This window comes from Diceros bicornis, chromosome 1, assembly GCF_020826845.1.
Source record: "Diceros bicornis minor isolate mBicDic1 chromosome 1, mDicBic1.mat.cur, whole genome shotgun sequence".
NCBI lineage: Eukaryota > Metazoa > Chordata > Mammalia > Perissodactyla > Rhinocerotidae > Diceros > Diceros bicornis.
In genome coordinates, this window is record NC_080740.1 from 35,388,704 (window position 1) to 35,407,138 (window position 18,435).

The window sequence follows — 18,435 nt, forward strand, 5'->3', positions numbered from 1 at the left end:
CTTTGCTCTAATCTATAAGCTCCCTAAAGACAGTGACAGTATTTTGTTCACAGCTATATATTTTTCCATCATCGTGGGTGGATGGAGGAAAATCTTCCTAAATATGGTTTGGATTTTCCTTAACCAAATTAATTTTCACTTATCTACATTCAAACTCATCTGTCATTTCTGCTAGTCATAAAGATTTGCACAAATCTTCTATAGTTAAAATCCCCTAGCCTAGAATTCTTGACCCAAGATAGAACTTGGTCTGTTTTGCAAACTTGCAGATTCCTCTACATACTGACCCTTCTAGATCATTTGCAAAAATATTAAATGTACAGGTTCTCTTTCAGATCAATGACTTGACTCTTTAGACTTAACAGTATCTAAGAATTGCCTGTTTACATTCATCCTCTTTTTTTCTGTCTAAGCCACTTCTCTGTGACAAAACAATATCCCCAGTCCCATGATGATTAATATTGATAATGAATAATATTTTGAATAGCCCCATATGCACTTTTATTTTTCTTTTTGTTCACTTCCTCACCATTTTGCTTTGCGTTTTTGTTTTTTTTTTTTTTTTTTTTTTTACTACCCGTTCCTTTATGTCTTTCCCCTTCCTTTCCCTTCATTTTCCTCCTTGCCTTCCTATTGTTGACCACTGTGGGCATTCTTGAGCATACCCAGTGGTGGGAATCAAAGAGAAAGAAAATACTAAATCCTAGTATAGTTGGTATTTGACACTTGCAAGTATCAAAGAAAAGTAGGAAATTTTTTAAAAAACATAAATAAATAGTTTTATAGAACTTGTAAAAGTTGAACAGGTAATTCTTTTTCATAAAAAAAATAAACTTTGCTTCATGTACAGTTTCATTTAGAAGTTTCAGTATTCTTAAGGATAATTATTCAGCAGATAAAAAAATATTAAAGTAATTAGGCCAGAGTATGCAACAATGAAGAGTGTTTGTCAAGTCCTAATAATAAAAATGTTACCTTTTTCTGCTTACATTCAGGAAGACCTGGTGTTAGAAAATAGCCTTCTTCATCATTGACAAGATACAGTGTATGTGCAATAAAGAGAGTATAATGCTCATTTTACTCAGTAAGACAAGGGGCTGGAGGGTGGAGAAACTGGCAGAAAATGGAATAGTTGTCGATTGTACTTTATAAATATATTACACAAAAGTCCTTTATAACAGTTTTTGTAGCTTGTAATTCTGAAGACAAATTTAAGTCATATATTCTCATTCTTTGAGATTTTTTCCCTAATATTTAAGTTATAAACGTGGTACCAATTTGTTTTATTTTAGATTATTATCTTTTTCCTCTTGCCCTTTTTAAATTAGGGGGACTACAAGCCATTGCAGAATTATTGCAAGTGGACTGTGAAATGTATGGGCTTACTAATGACCACTACAGTATTACATTAAGACGATATGCTGGAATGGCTTTGACAAACTTGACTTTTGGAGATGTAGCCAACAAGGTATGTTTATAAGATCCATTTCTTAAGATACCTCAGGTATGAGTTAGTTTACTTTCATATAAACTACTTCACTGATTTTCTTTTTGTTACTCTCCTCATTAAACACTGACTAATAAAAACCTATACTTCACATCCAACTGCATATCCCTACTCATTTGGTTGTCGTATGCCTAAACAAAGGCAAAAGATGGAACACAGTAGTAGATTTATGTAATCACATTTACAACACTGTTCCTAGGAATGAGAGCAAAAATCTGAAAATTCTGATGGCCAGTGCAAGTGTTACACACATATTGGTTCCATCCAAATAAGAGACCTTACTTTAAACCCCTTTGCTTATCATTTCTTATCATTTATTCACTTTATTTGTCCAGTTTGCCAAGAGAAGAACAGATAGCAAAGGGTTAGGAGGGTATTTGTCTTTCATTTATGTAATCTGATTCTAAATCTTTTATGGGTAAAATATTAGTTATGATTAAAATGAAACAATTAAAACTGGATTTGAAATTTAGTGGTCAAAAATAAAGCACAGCTTCAGGTTGCCTTGATACTGACCCCCGTTCCATATCTAATTTTACAGGCTACACTGTGCTCTATGAAAGGCTGCATGAGAGCGCTTGTGGCCCAACTAAAATCTGAAAGTGAGGACTTGCAGCAGGTACTACTTAGAGTTTCAGATGTTTTTCTTGGATATTAGCAGGGTAGTGTTCTGATTTAGATTAATTTAATCTGTGGCTCAGTATTTAATATCTCGTATTTAAATTATGATTACGTTAAAACCAGAACAAAGGAAAATAATGATATTGTAGAAATTCCTTTTGGCACTATATTAGCATTTAGGAGGAATTTCTTTATTAATAGATTTCTACTCTTAACTCTAGCAATAAAAACAAAAAAGCAACTAGTATAAATCATTTTATATCCAAATTATTCTAAAATTGATTCATTTCAGGTTATTGCAAGTGTCTTGAGGAATTTGTCTTGGCGAGCAGATGTAAATAGTAAAAAGACATTGCGTGAAGTTGGAAGTGTGAAAGCACTGATGGAATGTGCTTTGGAAGTTAAAAAGGTACCTTTGAAAACATCTAGTATTGTAATATGGATTTTATCTTTGGATGTTTTTTGCTTCCCTTTCCCACCCCTGAGATTCCCTAATTTTGACCTGTGTATCTCCCCAGTCCTTATTCTTAGACTAAACTCCTAAAAGTATTAAGATGGAAAAGATTGTCTGAGGGGGCCTAGTGTAAGTCAGCATTTCTCAGACTCGCACTATTGACATCTTGGAGCAGATAATTCTTTGTTTTGGGGGACTGACCTGTGCTTTGTTTAGCAGCATCCCTGGCCTTTGCCCACTAGATGTCAATACACCCTCCCCTTAGTTGTAACAATCAAAAATATCTCCAGATATTACCAGATGTCCCCTGGAAGGGAGGAGGGACAGAATCACCCCTAGTTGAGAATCACTGGTCTAAGTGTTACCTCTGTGCTCTCCAAATCTCAGTCCCCCAAAGTCCTCAGATTTTGATGGTCAGCTTATCAAGAGGTGATCAGACTCAAGGGTGAGGAATCCCCCAAATAATAATTTGTTTACAAAAGGAAACATCTCCAGGTGGGCTGTCTACTTCAGAAACTAAGCTAATTAAAAAAAAAAAAATTTAAACTTGAAATTTAGGAGGGACTAAGCAAGTCTTCTTAGCTAACTAATCTGGGCTTTCTTTCACCCAACCAGTCCCCCTAGACCCACAGCCCACATTTTTTTCTTCAAAATTTCCTTTTTAAGAGAAGGCAAAAAGTTTTATTTTTTTATTGTTTGTCTATTTAAGCATTTTTGCTGAATTATATTATTTTATATCTGGAAAAAACTGAAAATTATTAGAAATAGGACAAGTATTCAGGGCCAGCCCCATGGCTTAGCGGTTAAGTGCGCGTGCTCCGCTACTGGCGGCCCGGGTTCGGATCCCGGGCGCGCACTGACGCACCGCTTGTCCAGCCATGCTGAGGCGGCGTCCCGCATACAGCAACTAGAAGGATGTACAACTGTGACATACAACTATCTACTGGGGCTTTGGGGGGGAAAAAAAAGGAGGAGGATTGGCAATAGATGTTACCTAAGAGCTGGTCTTCCTCAGCAAAAAGAGGAGTATTAGCATGGATGTTAGCTCAGGGCTGATCTTCCTAAAAAAAAAAAAAAAAAGAGAAAAGAAAAGTATTCAACTAAATAACTGGTTGTAAAGATAATATTCAAATATACTTAGGGTCTGTATAAACATACCTTTAAAACACTATTGAATTGACAGAATGCTTTTACTGACACTGCAGAAAAGAAGATATATGAATGGCCAATAAGCACTTGAAAAGACACTCAGCATCATAGTCATCAGAGAAATACAAATTAAAACTGTGATGAGGTACCATTACACATATTATATTGGCTAAAATTTTAAAGATTGACCAAGTGTTGTCAAGGATGTTGAGCAGCTAGAATTATCATGCACTGCTGGTGGGAATGTAAAATGGTATAACCACTTTGGAGAATGTTTGGCAGTGTTTTAAAGTTAAACATACACCTACCTTATAACCCAGCCATTCCACTCCTAAGTATTTACTCAAGAGGAATAAAAATTTATGTTCACACAAAGACTTACACACAGATGTTCACAGTAGTATTATTTGTGATAGCCAAAAACTAGAGTAACTCTAATGTCCATCGACAGGTGAATGGGTAAACAAATTGTAATATTCACAATGGAATACTATTTGGCTATCAAAAGTATGAACTATTGATACATGCAATAATCTATAGTGACAGAAAACAGATCAGTAGTTGCCTAGGTTTGGGAGTGGATTACTAGGAAATTTCAGGAGATAAAATAAATGTTTGTTATCTTGGAGTGATGGTTTCATGAGTATGTACATACATCAAAAATGATCAAAATGCACACTGGAAATATGTGCACTTGATTGTTTTCTGAATATACTTCAATAAAGTTATACAAAAAAATTAGTACCACGCACAATTTAAGACTCCTAATCTAATCAACCTTGTGTATTTTCAGAAAGATTTAATGTACTTGTGTGTATTATGGGGACTTGTACTGCTGCTGAATAATAGTTCATGACTTTCTTATCTCTCAAAGACCTCAAAGATCTACATACAAACTAATTGCTACTAACCGAGATTAAAATACACATCCTACTGAGAAACATAAAATAAGACTGTAATAAATGGAAAATCTCTGTTCTTGTAAAGGAAGAGTAGTATTTTAAAGATCATTTCTCCCTAAACTTATATATAAATTTTTAATGTAAGTCCAGTCTTGGAAAAACTTGCCCATCAGAAATTTATAATATCCAATTCTGGTTTGGGCCTGCTTCTGGTCAGCAGTATTAGAAATTATTTGTTTCCTCTTTTTCTACATTCAATGCAACAGTCATTATGCACGTTCTTTCTCGTTTTAATTCATCATCTCTTCCTTCTCAACTTCATTTACTGCTAATGACCAATAGAATCAGAACTACCTTCCATATTCCCCATGTATTGCATCATTTTAACTTCATGCAGCTGGCTCTTACTCTTCTACACAATAGAACCTTTCTTTCACCTGCACTCTGTGCCCACGGGTTGCTGTTCACTCAAAGCCGTTAGTCTCTTAGCCTTATCTTCTATATCTTCTCTACTGGATGGATGTAGAAAAGAAGGCTTTTTTGTTTCAGCTATCTATGAGAAGCTGAAGGGGGGAGGGGTGCTCTGTTGCTTCTTCTAACTCCTGCAGTGTTTCTCTTTTTCCTGTAACAGTCAAAATCTTGAACAAGTCACTTGCTCCGTTTCTTAGCTGACCATTCCTTCTTTAGTCTCTCCTAATTTTGCTTCTAACAAAATCTAGATTTAGAGATTAACTTGGGTTTTTCTTTTCTACCTACACCTATATTTGATACTTTTTTTTTTTTGGAAGATTAGCCCTGAGCTAACATCTGTTGCCAATCCTCCTGTTTTTGCTGAGGAAGATTGGCCCTGGGCTAACATCTGTGCCCATCTTCCTCTGCTTTATATGTGGGACGCTGCCACAGCAGGGCTTGATAAGCAGTGCATAGGTCTGCACCCAGGATCCAAACCTGTGAACCCTGGGCCGCCGAAGCAGAGCGTGCAAACTTGAACCACTATGCCACCAGGCTGGCCCCTATATTTGATACTTTTTGTTCACACACTTTATTGAAACTCCTCCATTTGTTTTTACCACCTATATACTTCCAACCTCTAATTATTATTTTTTCCCCCCAAAGCCTCAACAGATAGTTGTATGTCATAGTTGCACATCCTTCTAGTTGCTGCATGTGGGATGCAGCCCCAGCATGGCCAGAGAAGCAGTGCGTCGGTGCGCGCCCGGGATCCGAACCCGGGCCGCCAGTAGCGGAGCGCGCACTTAACTGCTAAGCCACGGGGCCGGCCCGCAACCTCTAATCATTTCTTCTCATCTCCTCTAATTCTAACTATAAAGCTTCTTTGAAACAAAACCCTGGGCCCTATGCATGTGGTCTCGTAGAGAGCAACTTCTGTTTTCCTACCTTCAGCTCTCACCTGTGGGCCAGTTGCAGTTTAGCTCACTCCTCTAAACTCTTGCTGTTTTTTCAATACTCAGGATACTCTGAATGCCGCACCTTTACCTCAATAACAGTGTAATTAAAATTGAACTCTATCCTTCTCACATCTTGATTGGTAAAAGCACTTCTTCCCTACCTCCTGATAAATAGTAACTAAACCTATTCTTAGATTTTTTTCATTCATTTAATTTTCTGATAAAGAAAATACAGTACAGTGGCTAGCTATTTATTGGATTAGGCCCGAAATGTTTGCTGTGACATTCAAGACCTTCTTTGACCACTCTGACCTTACTTCCCACTGTTCCCCAGCACGGACTTGGATCTCCTCTGTGTCTTTCTGCTCTTGAGTCCTCTCTTGCTGATTCCCACTTCCATACCTTTCCTCATTCTACGTCCCCTGCTAGGAGCAGCTGTCTTCTCTCTGAATGTACAAGTCTTACCTTCTACAGAGCTGCTCTCCTCCATGAAATATTTTATTTATTTGGTTAAATTCAAGTGGCAATAATCTTTCCTTTAGAGTACTTTGTTTCATATATGGTTTTGCATCTTTTTTCCCCAAAGTAAATTGTCAGCACCTTCAAAGCAGGTATCAGTTTGCTATGTTTGTATCCTCTGGAGTGCCCGTAATTGTGATAAGCATAGAGTAGATTTCCAATGAATGTTTGTTCCTTGATTGATTTGTAGTAAGAAGAAAGACTGACATCAGGATCATGGCAAGTTTTGACCAAATATCCTTAATTGTGTACTCAGGAGTGCTTCTAGGGCAATTACAGTTTGACAATTTACTCTAATATTGTATAGCAGGGAGTTCTGGTTCTTGTAATTACTTTGTTTCTTTGGGAGTTTTAAGAAATTGGAGTTTTCCCAGTATGCTTTCTTCTTAATGTTATATTGTTAACTTTTGAATGAACCCCACATAAGTATATGTGTGTGTTTTTTTATACAAACAATACTGTACATACTGCTCTGCAACTTGCTCTTTGCATGTAGTAATACATCTTAGATCTTTCCATATCAGTATATAAAGAGTTTTGTCTAGTTTCTGTTATCCTGGAAGTATTGTCTTTTTTCAGAATACACATTAGTTCTGTTTTATTTTCTAATATAAGCTCTTGTAAGATATGTGTGTACAATCTAAACACTTAGAATAAAGTTCATAAAGGTCATTAGTTTAATACTGTGTTCTGCTTGTTTTATGGGGATATCACTGACTTAAGTTCCATTTGGTATTTTATGAAAGTTTTTCTAAATGGGGAATTCGTAATACTTTACCAGTGAAGGGTAAGCAGCAGGGGAGATAAAAAAAATAACTTAGAAGTAAACATAGAAGTTATAAGAGGCAAATTCCAACTCTGATTAGATAACACATACTCTGTTTCTTAATAGGAATCAACCCTCAAAAGCGTATTGAGTGCCTTATGGAATTTGTCAGCACACTGCACTGAGAATAAAGCTGATATATGTGCTGTAGATGGTGCACTTGCATTTTTGGTAGGCACTCTCACTTACCGGAGCCAGACAAATACTTTAGCCATTATTGAAAGTGGAGGAGGGATATTACGAAATGTGTCCAGCTTGATAGCTACAAATGAGGACCACAGGTAAATACAGAGTTTTATATTACTTTTAAGTGAACTGGTATAGAATTCATACCCTCTAAAAGACCCACTTGTAAGCAGTGTTTTTCATAATTGTGAGAGTTCTAAACCAAACTGTATTTATTATGGTGAAAAGATAACTATTAATTCCTAATTTACTCCTTAGTATATTTATTCTAATAAAAGTTCATAGTATCATAAAGATGTCTAGAAATAAGCAAATGATAGATGAGAGGCATAACGCATACGTAGAGAAAAAAATTAAAAGTCACAAACATTACAGAGAACAAAATCCCTTCCTATATGTTAGTATGGCATAGAGGAATATGAAGTTTATAAGAAACAAAAACAAAAACCTGTGAGTATAATCCAGAATGTACAGTGGTTCACATTTTTCTAATGGTGTCTTAACATTAATAGCCAACAGCCATTCATCCAGTCTGCTAGAGCTGTGAAACCTAAGAGAGCACACATTTTCAGAACTTGGGCTCTGTATTATGTCAACAAAAAATATGGATATCTTTCACAGCATATTCATTTTTTTTAAAATTTATCCAGTATTGTTCCTCTCTCATTTTCAAAAAGACCATGAGGTACTTTTAGTAAAAGAACTTGTAAAGAATGTAAACATCTTTAAGTTTTTGATGTGCAAACTACAAGCCTTATAGCCCATTCTGCTGTGCAAAGAAGACTTTCTTAAACTCAGTAAGCACTCAGATGTCTACTGGACTGCTGAAAGAAGACCACCATGTTAAAGCTTATTCACACCCTTGCCGATCAATTTTAAAGCCCACTAAAGTTGAATATGATGTCATGCTGTCACTATGCATTAAACAAACTCTAGCTCTTTCAAGTCCCAAAGTTCATTTTACTGACTCTCAACCCTTGTTTTTATAGTTACCTTTAAATGTTTTGAAAACCCTTCATTCACTTTATTTCTGGAAATAACAACTACATACACAATGTGCCAGAGAACACTTGTAAGGGGGATGGCAGTATCACAAAATCAAGCCAGAGACATAGAGATTACTCTAAAAAGTCAGTTTGCTGATCTAAGAGCTTACAGAGTGCTCCCTGACTACAGGAAGACCTATCCATTGATTCTTTTACCTGCCTCTTCCAAGATGTCTCAGTAGTCAACACTGTGGCACCCATCCATAGATTAAATTACCACAAAGTCCCTGTTCAGCATAAGATTTCATGATACATTTATAGCCCTTAAATTGGCAAACTCTGTCACCATGTAAATAAAGTAAATGTATCTGCTCAAGAAAAAATTTTAAAAGCTATTGGGTCGGAATAGGAAACACAGAATTGATTTAAATTAACACTTTTACTTCTTTTGGTCTGATAAATGAATACTTTAAAACAATAAACATTAAGTGAACTAAGGTAGAACAAAAGTAGATGTGGGATGCCTGGAATTTGTAGTATAACTTGGTACAATTTTATTACGCCTGTTAATAAGTTTTAATAGTTATCTAAGATTTAAGTATGTTTTATATCCTTTTATTTGTTGTCACTACAAACAGATTTTGACCTTAATTTTGTGATCTCTTATTTTTATTTCAGGCAAATCCTAAGAGACAACAACTGCCTGCAAACTTTATTACAACACTTGAAATCTCACAGTTTGACAATAGTCAGTAATGCATGTGGAACCTTGTGGAATCTCTCAGCAAGAAATCCTAAAGACCAGGAAGCATTATGGGACATGGGGGCAGTCAGCATGCTCAAGAACCTCATTCATTCCAAGCACAAAATGATTGCTATGGGAAGCGCCGCAGCCTTAAGGAATCTCATGGCAAATAGACCTGCCAAGTATAAGGATGCCAATATTATGTCTCCTGGTTCAAGCTTGCCATCTCTTCATGTCAGGAAACAAAAAGCCCTAGAAGCAGAATTAGATGCTCAGCATTTATCAGAAACTTTTGACAATATTGACAATTTGAGTCCCAAGGCATCTCATCGTAGTAAGCAAAGGCACAAGCAAAGTCTCTATGGTGACTATGTTTTTGACACCAATCGACATGATGACAATAGGCCAGACAATTTTAATACTGGAAACATGACTGTCCTTTCACCATATTTAAATACTACAGTGTTGCCCAGCTCCTCTTCATCAAGGGGAAGCTTAGATAGTTCTCGTTCTGAAAAAGATAGAAGTTTGGAGAGAGAACGAGGAATTAGCCTAGGCAACTACCACTCAGCAACAGAAAATTCAGGAACCTCTTCAAAGCGAGGTTTGCAGATTTCCACCACTGCAGCCCAGATTGCCAAAGTCATCGAAGAAGTATCAGCCATTCATACCTCCCAGGAAGACAGAAGTTCTGGTTCTACCACCGAATTACATTGTGGGACAGATGAGAGGAATGCACTGAGAAGAAGCTCTACTGCCCACACGCATGCAAACACTTACAACTTCACTAAGTCAGAAAATTCAAATAGGACCTGTCCTATGCCTTATGCCAAGTTGGAATATAAGAGATCTTCAAATGATAGTTTAAATAGTGTCAGTAGTAGTGATGGTTATGGTAAAAGAGGTCAAATGAAACCTTCAATTGAATCCTATTCTGAAGATGATGAAAGTAAATTTTGCAGCTATGGTCAATATCCAGCTGACCTAGCACATAAAATACATAGTGCAAATCATATGGATGATAATGATGGAGAAGTAGATACACCAATAAATTATAGTCTTAAATATTCAGATGAGCAATTGAACTCTGGAAGGCAGAGTCCATCACAAAATGAAAGATGGGCAAGACCCAAACATATAATAGAAGATGAAATAAAACAAAGTGAGCAAAGACAATCAAGGAGTCAAAGCACAACTTATCCCGTATATACTGAGAGCACTGATGATAAACACCTCAAGTTCCAGCCACATTTTGGACAGCAAGAATGCGTTTCCCCATATAGGTCAAGAGGAGCCAATGGTTCAGAAACAAATCGAGTAGGTTCTAATCATGGAATTAATCAAAATGTAAACCAGTCTTTGTGTCAGGAAGATGACTATGAAGATGATAAGCCAACCAACTATAGTGAACGCTACTCTGAGGAGGAGCAGCATGAGGAAGAAGAGAGACCAACAAATTACAGCATAAAATATAATGAAGAAAAACATCATGTGGATCAGCCTATTGATTATAGTTTAAAATATACCACAGACATTCCTTCCTCACAGAAACCATCATTTTCATTCTCAAAGAGTTCATCTGGACAAAGCACTAAAACTGAACACATCTCTTCAAGCAGTGAGAATACATCCACACCTTCATCTAATGCCAAGAGGCAGAATCAGCTCCATCCAAGTTCAGCACAAAGCAGAAGTGGTCAGACTCAAAAAGCCACCTCTTGCAAAGTTCCCTCTATCAACCAAGAAACAATACAGACTTACTGTGTAGAAGATACCCCAATATGTTTTTCAAGGTGTAGTTCATTATCATCTTTGTCATCAGCTGAAGATGAAATAGGATGTGATCAGACAACACAGGAAACAGATTCTGCCAATACTCTACAAATAGCGGAAATAAAAGAAAACAATGGAACTAGATCAACTGAAGATTCTGTGAGTGAAGTTCCAACAGTGTCACAGCACGTTAGAACCAAATCCAGCAGACTCCAGGCTTCTGGTTTATCTTCAGAATCAACCAGGCACAAAGCTGTTGAATTTTCTTCAGGGGCCAAATCTCCATCAAAAAGTGGTGCTCAGACACCTAAAAGTCCACCAGAGCACTACGTTCAGGAGACTCCACTCATGTTTAGCAGATGTACTTCTGTCAGTTCACTTGATAGTTTTGAGAGTCGTTCAATTGCCAGCTCCGTTCAGAGTGAACCCTGCAGTGGAATGGTAAGTGGCATTATAAGCCCCAGTGACCTTCCAGATAGCCCTGGACAAACCATGCCACCAAGCAGAAGTAAAACCCCTCCTCCTCCTCCTCCTCAGACAGTTCAGACTAAGCGAGAGGTGCCTAAAAATAAAGTACCCAATGCTGAAAAAAGAGAAAGTGGACCTAAGCAAGCTGCTGTAAATGCTGCAGTTCAAAGGGTCCAGGTTCTTCCAGATGCTGATACTTTATTACATTTTGCCACAGAAAGTACTCCAGATGGATTTTCTTGTTCATCTAGCCTGAGTGCTCTCAGCCTTGATGAGCCATTTATACAGAAAGATGTGGAATTAAGAATAATGCCTGCAGTTCAGGAAAATGACAACGGGAATGAAACAGAATCTGAGCAGCCTGAAGAGTCAAATGAGAACCAGGAAAAAGAGGCAGAAAAACCTACCGATTCTGAAAAAGATTTATTAGATGATTCAGATGATGATGATATTGAAATACTAGAAGAATGTATTATTTCTGCCATGCCAACAAAATCTTCACGCAAAGCCAAAAAGCCAGCCCAGACTGCTTCAAAATTACCTCCACCTGTAGCAAGGAAACCAAGTCAATTGCCTGTGTACAAACTTCTGCCATCACAAAACAGGATACAGACGCCAAAGCATGTTAGTTTTACACCAGGAGATGATATGCCACGGGTGTATTGTGTAGAAGGGACACCTATAAACTTTTCCACAGCTACCTCTCTAAGTGATCTAACAATAGAATCCCCTCCGAATGAGTTAGCTGCTGGAGAAGGGGTTAGAGCCGGGGCTCAGTCAGGTGAATTTGAAAAACGAGATACCATTCCTACAGAAGGCAGAAGCACAGATGAGGCTCAAAGAGGAAAACCCTCGTCTATAACTATACCTGAACTGGATGACAATAAAACAGAAGAAGGTGATATTCTTGCAGAATGCATTAATTCTGCTATGCCCAAAGGAAAAAGTCACAAGCCTTTCCGTGTGAAAAAGATAATGGATCAGGTCCAGCAAGCATCTGTGTCTTCATCTGGAACTAACAAAAATCAATTAGATGGTAAAAAAACGAAACCTACTTCACCAGTAAAACCTATACCACAAAACACCGAATATAGGACACGTGTAAGAAAAAATGCAGACTCAAAAAATAATTTAAATGCTGAAAGGACTTTCTCAGACAACAAAGATTCAAGGAAACAGAACTTGAAAAATAATTCCAAGGACTTCAATGATAAGCTACCAAATAATGAAGATCGAGTCAGAGGAAGTTTTACTTTTGATTCACCTCATCATTACACACCTATTGAAGGAACTCCATACTGTTTTTCACGAAATGATTCTTTGAGTTCTCTAGATTTTGATGATGATGATGTTGACCTTTCCAGGGAAAAGGCTGAATTAAGAAAAGGGAAAGAAAATAAGGAATCAGAAGCTAAAGTTACCAGCCACACAGAACTAACCTCGAACCAACAGTCAGCTGATAAGACACAAGCTGTTCCAAAACATCCAATAAATCGAGGTCAATCTAAACCCATGCTGCAGAAGCAATCCACTTTTCCCCAGTCATCCAAAGACATACCTGACAGAGGGGCAGCAACTGATGAAAAGTTACAGAATTTTGCTATTGAAAATACTCCAGTTTGCTTTTCTCAAAATTCCTCTCTGAGCTCTCTTAGTGACATTGATCAAGAAAATAACAACAACAAAGAAAATGAACCTAGCAAAGAGACAGAGCCTCCTGACTCACAGGGAGAACCAAGTAAACCTCAGGCATCAGGTTATGCTCCTAAATCATTTCACGTTGAAGATACCCCTGTTTGTTTCTCAAGAAACAGTTCTCTCAGTTCTCTTAGTATTGATTCTGAAGATGACCTGTTACAGGAATGTATAAGTTCTGCAATGCCAAAAAAGAAAAAGCCTTCAAGACTCAAAGGTGATAATGAAAAGCATAGTCCCAGAAATATGGGTGGCATATTAGCAGAAGATTTGACACTTGATTTTAAAGATGTACAGAGACCAGATTCAGAACATGGTTTATCCCCTGATTCAGAAAATTTTGATTGGAAAGCTATTCAGGAAGGTGCAAATTCCATAGTAAGTAGTTTACATCAAGCTGCTGCTGCTGCGTGTTTATCTAGACAAGCTTCATCTGATTCAGATTCCATCCTTTCACTGAAATCGGGAATCTCTCTGGGATCACCATTCCATCTTACACCTGATCAAGAGGAAAAACCCTTTACAAGTAATAAAGGCCCACGAATTCTAAAACCCGGGGAGAAAAGTACATTGGAAACTAAAAAGATAGAATCTGAAAATAAAGGAATCAAAGGAGGAAAAAAAGTTTATAAAAGTTTGATTACTGGAAAAGTTCGATCTAATTCGGAAATTTCCAGCCAAATGAAACAGCCCCTTCCAACAAACATGCCTTCAATCTCTCGAGGTAGGACAATGATTCACATTCCAGGAGTTCGAAATAGTTCTTCAAGTACAAGTCCAGTTTCTAAAAAAGGCCCACCCCTTAAGACTCCAGCCTCCAAAAGCCCTAGTGAAGGTCAGACAGCCACCACTTCTCCTAGAGGAGCCAAGCCATCAGTGAAGTCAGAATTAAGCCCTGTTACCAAGCAGACATCCCAACCAGCTGGGTCAAATAAAGGGCCTTCTAGATCAGGATCTAGAGATTCCACTCCTTCAAGACCTGCCCAGCAACCATTAAGTAGACCCATGCAGTCTCCAGGGCGAAACTCAATTTCTCCTGGTAGAAATGGAATAAGTCCTCCAAACAAATTATCTCAACTGCCAAGGACATCATCCCCTAGTACTGCTTCAACTAAGTCCTCAGGATCTGGGAAAATGTCATACACATCTCCAGGCAGACAGATGAGCCAACAGAACCTTACAAAACAAACAGGTTTATCCAAGAATGGCAGCAGTATCCCAAGAAGTGAGTCTGCCTCCAAAGGACTAAATCAGATGAATAATAGCAATGGATCCAATAAAAAGGTAGAACTTTCTAGAATGTCTTCAACTAAATCAAGCGGAAGTGAATCTGATAGGTCAGAGAGACCCGTATTAGTACGCCAGTCAACTTTCATCAAAGAAGCTCCAAGCCCAACCCTAAGGAGAAAATTGGAGGAATCTGCTTCATTTGAATCTCTTTCTCCATCTTCTAGACCAGATTCTCCCACGAGGTCCCAGGCACAGACTCCAATTTTAAGTCCTTCCCTTCCTGATATGTCTCTATCCACACATTCGTCTGTCCAGGCTGGTGGATGGCGGAAACTTCCACCTAATCTCAGTCCCACTGTTGAGTATAATGATGGAAGACCAGCAAAACGCCACGATATAGCACGCTCCCATTCTGAAAGTCCTTCCAGACTTCCAATCAATAGGTCAGGAACCTGGAAACGTGAGCACAGCAAACATTCATCATCCCTTCCTCGAGTAAGCACTTGGAGAAGAACTGGAAGTTCATCCTCAATTCTTTCTGCTTCATCTGAATCCAGTGAAAAAGCAAAAAGTGAGGATGAAAAACATGTGAACTCTATTTCAGGAACCAAACAAACTAAAGAAAACCAAGTATCCACAAAAGGAACATGGAGAAAAATAAAAGAAAGTGAAATTTCTCCCTCAAATAGTACTTCTCAGACCACTTCCTCAGGTGCTGCAAATGGTGCTGAATCAAAGACTCTCATTTATCAAATGGCACCTGCTGTTTCTAAAACAGAGGATGTTTGGGTGAGAATTGAGGACTGTCCCATTAACAACCCTAGGTCTGGAAGATCCCCCACAGGAAATACCCCCCCGGTGATTGATAGTCTTTCAGAAAAGGGAAATTCAAACGCTAAAGATTCAAAAGATAATCAGGGAAAACAAAATGTAGGTAATGGCAGTGCTCCTGTACGTATCATGGGTTTGGAAAACCGCCTGAACTCCTTTATTCAGGTGGATGCCCCAGACCAAAAAGGAACTGAGGGAAAACCAGGACAAAGTAATCCTGTCCCTGCATCAGAGACTAGTGAAAGTTCTGTAGCTGAGCGTACCCCATTCAGTTCTAGCAGCTCAAGCAAACACAGTTCACCTAGTGGGACTGTTGCTGCCAGAGTGACTCCTTTTAATTACAACCCAAGCCCTAGGAAAAGCAGCGCAGATAGCACTTCGGCCCGCCCATCTCAGATCCCGACACCAGTGAACAACAACACAAAGAAACGAGATTCAAAAACTGACAACACAGAATCCAGTGGAACTCAAAGTCCTAAGCGCCATTCTGGGTCTTACCTTGTGACATCTGTTTAAAAGAGCTAGAATGATGAAACTAAGAAAATGATGTGTGAATTACAACTGCTATGTAGAAATTTTGTTTCAAATGAAACTTTAAAAGAAACTGAAAGTGTTTGTAAATAGGTTTGATTCTTGTTAGAGAGTTTTTGTTCTGGAAGCCATATTTGATAGTATACTTTGTCTTCACTGGTCATATTTTGGGAGGCACTCTTGATAATTAGGAAGAAAATGATAAAGCCAAGTATATTTGTACAGTATGTTTTACATGTATTTAAGTAGCATCCCATCCCAACATCCTTTAATTATTGCTTGTCTTAAAATAATGAACACTACAGATAGAAGATATGATATATTGCTGTTATCAATCATTTCTAGATTATAAACTGACTAAACTTACATCAGGGAGAAATTGGTATTTATGCAAAAAACCATTTTGTTTTAGTCCTTGTGAGTCCATCTAACATCATAATTAATCATGTGGCTGTGAAATTCACAGTAATATGGTTCCCGATGAACAAGTTTACCCGGCCTGCTTTGCTTTACTGCATGAATGAAACTGATGGTTCAATTAACAGTTCTGTGGTCACATGATGTGCATATAGCTAGCTACAGTGTAACAATTTACACTATTTTGTGCTCAAAACAAAAAAATCTGTGTAACTGTAAAACATTGAATGAAGCTATTTTACCTGAACTAGATTTTATCTGAAAGTAGGTAGAATTTTTGCTATGCTGTAACTTGTATATTCTGGTATTTGAGGTGAGATGGCTGCTCTTTTATTAATGAGACGTGAATCGTGTCTCAACAGAAACTAAATGAACATTTCAGAATAAATTATTGCTGTATGTAAACTGTTAACTGAAATTGGTATTTGTTTGAAGGGTCTTATTTCACATTTGTATTAATAATTGTCCAAAGGGCCTCTTTTAAAAGCTTATATAAATTTTTTTTTCAAATTCTATGCATTAAGAGTAAAATTCCTCCTACTGTAATAAAAACAATTGAAGCTGACTGTTGGCATTTAACCATTCTAAGCATTGGCACTTAACCAGTTAAATTCCTGAAATTTATTTTTCTTATATGTGATTAGCAATTACTAATGTTTAATATTTTTCCACTTATACATTTTTTTCTTACTCCACTGGAGTTGATTTAAAACAAAATCATTTAATAGCAATGTAAACTGCCTAGCACAGAACCAGGCATTGAACATAATAGGCCCACATAGAATATTTCTTTTTTCTTAAGAGAATTCTATACTTCAAAAATTAATTGATTATTCTTAGGTAAAGTAGTCTCTTCCGAGCCTGTCTTGGAATGTACTGTCTTGTCCCTTCATCTTCTCCCTGTTGCTACTGAGTCTGGAATGAAAACCATTTATCACCCTATATGTCATGGCAAAATTCCAGCAGCCAAGTATAATCAGCACTTTGCCATGCTCAGAAAATGCAGATCACATGGAACATCAAAGGTAGACTTAATACCACTAAGATATGCAAAAGACTGTTTAAAAGCCCCTGCCTGTTAAGGAAAACTTTGTTTTTGATGGGTAGACTGTGGGTTATTTGTTTGGATGCCCCCTTCCTCACATGGCAGGGAGAATCCTCCTTCATGAAGGAAGATAAACGGATATACTTATTAACAAAGGTAATTTAATATATCTATCTTCCCAGAATTTGTTCTAAAAGATCAGAGGGTGAGGATGATGATAACTGCTCACATATTTGTTGAATAAATGAAAATTTATTTTTAATGATAAAATGTATGCACTCTGCATTTGGGGAAGGGAAAAGATATTTAGGTATGGTGGGGCCCTGGGAAAAGGGGATGAGGAGGAGTCAGCACGTCTGTCTGGTGTCCTTGAAATCACATCATGTAGTTAATTACCCCTTACCTGTGTTTATCACTTACAGGTAATAAGGCTGATTTTCAAACTAAAATGCCAGTAAATAAAGTACTATGATTTGAAGTAAGGCATTTTACCCCAAAGCCCATACTCTTGCCACTGCACTGCTTTGCAAACACCTCAATTTACAGATCTTTGGAATATATCTACATTTAAATTTTTGTCAAATTTTATCTGAATGAAATAGTTTGTGAATAATAATACTAAGTTATTCTATTTATATTTTTCTCAAAGACTGCCTTATTCAATAGGGATACATGCATATAAGTCATATTTCTTTACTCCTTTAGTCCTGATTTTCTGTTTTTCTGAATTATTGCATGCCAGTTTTTATAAACCACTTCAAGTACTTTTATGGAAAAACATGGGATGTAAGTCAATTAGAATAAAATTGCCTTTTTCAAGTAAGGAAAAAACATCAATCCTGAAAATGAAAAAAGGGGGCCTTCCATGGGCAAGAAAACTCAGGAATTCCTGTAGGCAACACCTACTAGGAAAAAGGTCAGTCTACATTGCCCATCAGGGAAAAAGTTGCTGCGTGAGACCCTCTGGTTAGAGACAATGGTTCTGAAGGGGCAAATCTCAATTCTGCTTTTAGAACTGCACAGGGTGCCGCCATAACTGACAGCTGGCCAGATATGTCTCCAGTGTATGCTTGTTACAAATGGCACACTGAGCCCAGTGTTGGGATTAGTTGAGAGTTGTGATGCCTGTTATGTTTGGGGG

General features: G+C 37.5%; 1 protein-coding gene across 6 annotated transcripts in view; it reads left to right on the forward strand.

The window, feature by feature from the left end:
• The window catches only part of APC (APC regulator of WNT signaling pathway), a 129,120-nt gene extending 112,459 nt beyond the window's left edge, over positions 1-16,661 (forward strand). For 5 of the 6 annotated variants that reach the window (XM_058538515.1, XM_058538534.1, XM_058538554.1 and 2 more), the window contains 5 exons: positions 1,329-1,468; positions 2,049-2,126; positions 2,421-2,537; positions 7,454-7,668; positions 9,238-16,661. In XM_058538515.1, coding sequence (XP_058394498.1) covers positions 1,329-1,468; positions 2,049-2,126; positions 2,421-2,537; positions 7,454-7,668; positions 9,238-15,817 — 7,130 coding nt within the window. In that variant the 3' untranslated portion in view covers positions 15,818-16,661. The remainder of the gene's footprint in view (positions 1-1,328; positions 1,469-2,048; positions 2,127-2,420; positions 2,538-7,453; positions 7,669-9,237) is intronic. The other variant, XM_058538545.1, reaches the window with a different exon arrangement.
• The last annotated feature ends 1,774 nt before the right edge of the window (positions 16,662-18,435 follow it).